Below are 6,478 nucleotides of genomic sequence, written 5' to 3'. Positions count from 1 at the left end.
CAAAAGCTATGTACATATTACCATATAAGATGGTGCTAAGCAAAATGAACTCCAACATATGGACACAAGAGGTCTTTCTTTGTTGTTGCTATTTTTAATGTACTATGTGATGTTTTTTATTTCCTTGGTATGTTCTTTCCCCTATGGTATATCCCCTGTTGTCACTGTACTTGATTTTGGTACCCTGCATCTTGTATATACATTTATCTAATTTGGGGAGGGAAAGGGGAATAACAAAAGGCTGAAACAAGGACACAGGATGACCCACTGCAACTATACCTATAAGACACTACATTGGAAATGAACTTTACAACTTGGGGGGGGGAAGGGGCAGAGGAAGGGAGGGAAGGAGAGTGGGAGAACAAAGGAGGACGTAACAATGCTCGACAAGAAATGTGCTCATTACCTTACTCATGTAACTGTAACCCCTCTGTACAGCATCTTTACAATAAAATGAAATTAAAAATTAGGTAATTTGGAAACCCATGCATTCAACTAATCTTTTAAGAAGCAGTCACTTATACTCCAGTACACTGGACAGTGTGCTGAGGTACAAAAATGAGCATGGTCTGTGTACACAGAGCACAGCCTGGTAGAAGGCAAGAACCAGCTGCCCTGTCTGATAAACAATGGGTGAAGCCACACCAAGTCCGTGTCAGCACTCAAAATCTGCTGTTCAGGAAGCACATACTCAAGCCCCCTTTGCCTAATGCCACTCCCATCTACTCAAGCCAGACACTTACTACTCCCCACACAAAATTATATCTAGCACAGTCCCTCAGAGAGCAACTTTGCTTCACCTCAGTTTTTTTTACGTGTGGCCTAGAGTTTTTTTTTCCCTTTCTTTCCCCCATCCTCGCCCCTACCAATCTCTCTCTTTCTTGCTTGCTGTGGTACTGAACTCAGAGCCAGGTACTTGCTCAGTTTGCTTGCTTTCTTGCTTGGTACTCTATCACTTAAGTCATATCTCCAGCCTGGCTTTTTGCTGGTTATTTTGGGGATAGAGTCATATGATCCTGTCTGCTCAAGGCTGGCTTTGAATTGCGATCCTCTAGAGCTCAGTCTGCTAGAATTACAGGTATGAGCCACCAACTCATGGTAAAAATGCTCAATTAAAAGACTGTTTTAAGCTAGGTGTCAGTGACTCATGCCTGTAATCCTAGCTATTCAGGAGGCTGAGATCTGAGGATCATGGTTCAAAGCCAACCTGGGCAGGAAAAGTCTGTGAGCCTCTTATTCCCAATGAACTTCCAAGAAGTCATTAGTGGAGCTATGGTTCAAGTGGTAGAGTGCTAGCTAGCCTTGAGCACAGAAACTCAGAGATAGCACTAGGGCCCTGTATTCAAGCCTGTGGACTGGTAGACACGTGCATGTGTGCACGCGCACACACACACACACACACACACACACACACACACACACACACACGGGTTGTTTCTCTATGGAGACTATGCCTAGGACCCTCTTGTGTTCATGCTTTTATCCTCTCAGGATGTGGGTTCTGCTCCCAGAGCTGCTCTGCCAACAACACAGAAGTCATCTCAACTCGGGGTAGCACAGAAATGTCAGAAATTTAAGAAGAAATCAGGACAGAATCTCCTGCTATCCAATACAGAAAATAAAAACCCCACATTAACTCCCAACTTCTCCAAAAGAGTCAAATACACAATGCTCATAAATAATCAGAACCGTGTAGGGCTAAAAGTGTAATTTTATTTAGATGTTACTTGTACATAATCTATAGTAAGATATACAAACAGATAAAAATCGTTTTACAGTTTTTTTTAATACCACTTCAAATTCAATTTACAACTGCATTGATAATACTGCAAGATGACAGATACTCTGCTTCATGAAACAAAAATTACTTGCTACTTTGGCTGATACATTCCCAACTAGTCTTCAACAGATTAAAAATGCATCATGTATCTCAGTTGCAAATGTTACCAGACTCTCACAACCTAGTCACTTGATGCTCATAAAAAATTTATGGAAACGAAAACATGTATTTTCTAATAGCATTCTTAGTAAATAAAAACTGGAGTGTACCTGATTCTCATGGTTTGGGGCTAAAGATGATGCCACCCGCCCTCTGCTCAGCCGCACCATGCTAGGCAGCGCGTGCGGGCTCAGATGCTTCCACCCTCCACCTGCCTGAGTCCATGCCGGGAAGCATCCAGCTAAAATACATTCAGAGCAAATCAACTGAGGGTAATTTAAAACAACCTTTTAATTTATAACTATGTAAAATCAACCGAAATCAAATATGCTTGCTCTTAAGATGATTTTCATTTATTTTGATACACAGTTTTTGAAAATGAAAACTAAAACTTCAAACCTCACTTTGTTCTTTTTTGCGCAATGTCAAAAAAATCTGGATTGAAATTTCAGATGAAACCAAATGTGCTGAAAAAGATACTCTAAAAATAATCTAACTTGAATTGTAGTAATTTTCATTCTTTTAAAGGTTTTAGAACACAACAGGGGCAAAGCCTTCTCCCTAGACATAAAACCAAATTTAAAAAAACTTGATGAAAACTATGGAAAGACAACTAATGATTACTAGGTTCATGAATATTTATGAGTAAAATGCCACTAATTTTATTATAAGGTATAAATAGAAGAAATCCTGACATGGCTAGTAGCTTTAATGTGTTCCTTCCATCTTAAGAAAAGAAGGGCCAGACAAAGCAAAGATGCTTTGCCAAATGTGAGCTCTAGAATTGTGCAGGGCATGCTGCACACAAAAATAACAACAGCAATTATAATGAAGACAAAATTGGACTAAAAATGGTCAAAGTCCTGAAAATAAAGTCAACACAATAGGCCTCTACATTAGAAAAGAGAAATTAGAGGGAAAAAAATTAAAAGGTTCTACATAACTACTAATTGTCAAAAAAAATTATAGAAGTATAGTGCTAGCTAAGCCTGGGCAGGTTCCAAGTTGAGGGTTCAGGCAGTGGGCACAGACAAGAGGACTCAGACAAATGGCCTCAGCAGGGGTTTTTCAGTGTCAATAATTTAGGTATTAAAATTAAGATCCAAGATAGGCAACCCCAAGATGACAGCTGGCCACTCAGAGACACAGGGTGCATCATGGATAGCCGCTCTGTCCCTAGAATTCGCCATCCTGCTGACATTCTCCATCAAGCCACCCAACTCTGCTTCAGGAACTGTGCCTAGAATCTGAATGCTGCAAGTAGGCAGGAATGCCTCAGGAAGTCTCAGGGTATCTGTGATGTCCTATGTATAACCCATGCCTAGGGCACTTATTTATCTCAACAGGCTGCTGTCCTTCATCCAGAATCACAAGGCAGTCTGTCTCCGGCCCTGCTGTCTTAGTCAGGTCTGCTGGGATCATCATGTAGGATGAGGAGCAGGGTGGGAAGAGGAGAAAGCAGGGTGCTCTGCCACATCTTGTGAGGTACTTTTTAAAATAGAAATGTGCCAACAATATGACAGAAGAAATCTGTGTGCTTCTAGAACCCGGAGAAGGCCCTGCTCACAGGGCTGGCTCCTAATCTGGCCATAGCACCATGAAAAGTGACTGGCTATCAGAATCCTTCACGCAAACCTGAGCTTTTAAGGTTCAGAGCAAGCAGAGAGACTGACACTGTTCTTTCTCTCTGCTCTTTCTGTTGTGCACTGAAGAGCCAAGAACTCTGGCAGCCTCGCCTAGGATCCAGGTCCCAGGAAATGAAGCAGGTAGGTCCTTCGCACTGGGAGCTGGTGGGGTGCACACATGGCAGCTCAGCTGGGCCCTGCAGCCCTGGGATGGTTCATGTCTGTCCTGGCTGGCCAGTGCCCAAGCCATCGGGATTGGCCAACATTGTGTCATCCCAATGGCCTCTAAAGGGGAAAGGATCTTGTTCTCATTTGCATTGCTACTGAGCTGCTGCAACCTCCTACCAAAAATTTCCATCAGGCATTGACCAAGTGAATGCCCACAGGAAACCTTGCCTATAAAGGGCCCTTTCTAAATTCATATTTGACAAGCGTGTGCAAAGGTAATGAAACTATTCAACAGAGCACAAATCCATGCAGAGGCTCCCAAGCCAAGACACTGCATGTAGAAACATTTGATTCCCCTGATTTGTTAGACCTTTCCCTGTAGAACCAACTTCTTCTCAATTCCTTTGTAAAAAAAAGAAAAATAAATGGTAAAACAATCATCACTTACTGGTCAAAAGACATCACTATGACACATGGTCATTAATCTTGCAAAGACCTGACACCTGGCAGCTTCACGAACACATAGCAAGCCCATAGGATCAGTGATCAGTAAGATCAGTAAGAGTAAATAAAGTACTCTCATGGCCAAGAGGGAAGCAGGATGCTGTTCTCAGGACAATACAATAGGTACAGCGTATTTCCTCATGTGCAGCATGATGTGTGCTATATTTAGTGGCACTTACATATTACACAGTAAATACTAAAAAACCCAGAAGTTGTGGATGTGCAGAAGCAATATCACACTGTTAATACAAAAGGTGCTAAGCTACAGGATTATAATACCACTATTTAGGTGCAGAGACCATGTGAACCCCCAGGACACTTCCACACACAGTATCCTGGCTGTCCACTTGTCACTCGCTCCACATGGCTCAGTCGGACCAGTCATTCTCGTCGAATTCAGAGTCGTCGTCAGAGTCGCTGTACTCCACAGCAATCCGTCGGGATAGGATTGTGGCTACATCATTCCCAACGGGCTCCCGCTTAGCCTCCTGCTCTCGCTGCTCCTGTACCTTCTTCAGCTGAATTCCTAGAGACACAACATGTGCTTGAGAATCAAATCCCTTGGCAGGCTCCACATAAGACAATAAACAACAGGTCTACTGTTTATTCTTAGGCTCTTCTGTTGAGCCAAAGGATACAACATTTTCGAAAGAATGTGTAAAGTACATTTTAGGAAAGTCAGTTATAAGCACAATGCATAAGCACACCTCTGAAGTTCTTAGCCACCATGGGCTACATGGTTGCTCTGTAAGCCTAAGCAACATGTGACTTACAGAAGAACATGGCATACAATATGCAACAGGGCAGTGCCATAGCCCACAGGCTTGGAAGCAGTCCCTGAACTAATAGTTGTCAGCTATTGCTGAGAAATCTGACAAGAATCACTGTAAAATACAACCATCTACTCAACTGCTTAGTAACCAATATCAGATTTTATCATTTGTTTTTAACTTTTTCTTTTGATATGATTTCAGATTTATAGAATAGCTATAGGACTAAGAGGAAAGCATTCTCACACACTACTGTATAGATGTATTTTGAACACCATACATATCCAGATTCTCCAGTCCTTCTCAGACATGCACGTGGAGACAGTTTTCTCGAACTATTGGAGAGTATGTGGCATACCATGTTCTTTTTCTTCTAAGACAACGATGATGTTCAAGACCCACAGAGCCTCTGGGGTCTTGGGAGAAGGGTGTGTACCACCACCCACCCCGAGGCTTACTCAAGGTGTTCAGGCAGAAGGTAGAGGTTAAGCAGTAATGCCACAGGCACCTGACTCACTGAGGATGGGTGTCCGGGGCTGTAGCCAGGCACCTTCTGAAGTCACTTCCAGATGAAACAACTAAACTGATCAAGAGGCTGCGCTGTTCCTGACCACCTGAGAAGCTCTGAGAAGATTTCTGCACCTGTAAGGGACCCTTGATGACCCAGGCTATGGCTAGTAAGAGTTAATAGTGTGGGATACACTTTCATTGTGGGATTCTGGGCAGGCTCTCCACCGCCATTCTACCAAACATGCTTTATTTCTCTGTTCCAAGGACTGAGGATTGGGATAGGCCTTTCACATAATAGATGAACCACCGTGCTGCCAAACAAGAGAAGCTGAAAATCACTGGCTTAGCATATTATACTAAATAAACAAGTCCCAGATAGACCCTGGATTTATTTCTGAAAAACAAAACCACTGATAAGAACTCAAATGTCTTTCATTTACACTTGTGCTCTTGAAGTAGGATTCATTAACTGGTCATACCTGTTATCTAGTTTCTGGTTCCAGTCAAGTAAAGCTTTCCTGAATTCTCAATTTTTATTCTCTTCTCTTCTCTTTTCTCCCCTCCCTCCCTCCTCTCTTCCTCCCTCCCTCTAGGGTTTCTTCTACTTTGTTTGTTTCTACTAAGCACGTGATTCACTGCTTGATCCACTCCTCCAGCCCTGAATTCTTAATTCTTTATCATAATATGTTTTTCTGATACCTGGAAAAAAACTCCTTTAATACTCCCCCCCCAAAAAAAAACAAACCAAAAAAAACAATCAAATTCAGCTCCTTTATCTGTGTCCTAAAAGCAATGTAATATAGATAGGCACCATCTGAAGGCTCTGATACTGTAGCTAGTTGGAGATGTAAAGAAACCTTTTCCTGGAAGTGGTGCTGTGGCTCAAGTGGTAGAGTGCTCGCCTTGAGCTGAAGAGCTGAGGGACAGTGCCCAGGCCCAGAGTTCAAGCCCCACAACAGAAA

The 6,478-nt window shown here is 42.5% G+C and overlaps 1 protein-coding gene across 1 annotated transcript in view; it reads right to left on the bottom strand.

Annotated features, from left to right (window-relative positions):
- Positions 1-1,704: 1,704 nt before the first annotated feature.
- The window catches only part of Wasf3 (WAS protein family, member 3), a 70,914-nt gene continuing 66,140 nt past the window's right edge, over positions 1,705-6,478 (bottom strand). Inside the window, exon 9 of the mRNA XM_013027260.1 lies at positions 1,705-4,762. Coding sequence (XP_012882714.1) covers positions 4,605-4,762 — 158 coding nt within the window. The 3' untranslated portion in view covers positions 1,705-4,604. The remainder of the gene's footprint in view (positions 4,763-6,478) is intronic.

Source organism: Dipodomys ordii, unplaced genomic scaffold (genome assembly GCF_000151885.1).
Source record: "Dipodomys ordii isolate 6190 unplaced genomic scaffold, Dord_2.0 Scaffold102, whole genome shotgun sequence".
NCBI lineage: Eukaryota > Metazoa > Chordata > Mammalia > Rodentia > Heteromyidae > Dipodomys > Dipodomys ordii.
This window is presented reverse-complemented; position numbering and strand designations above follow the sequence as displayed.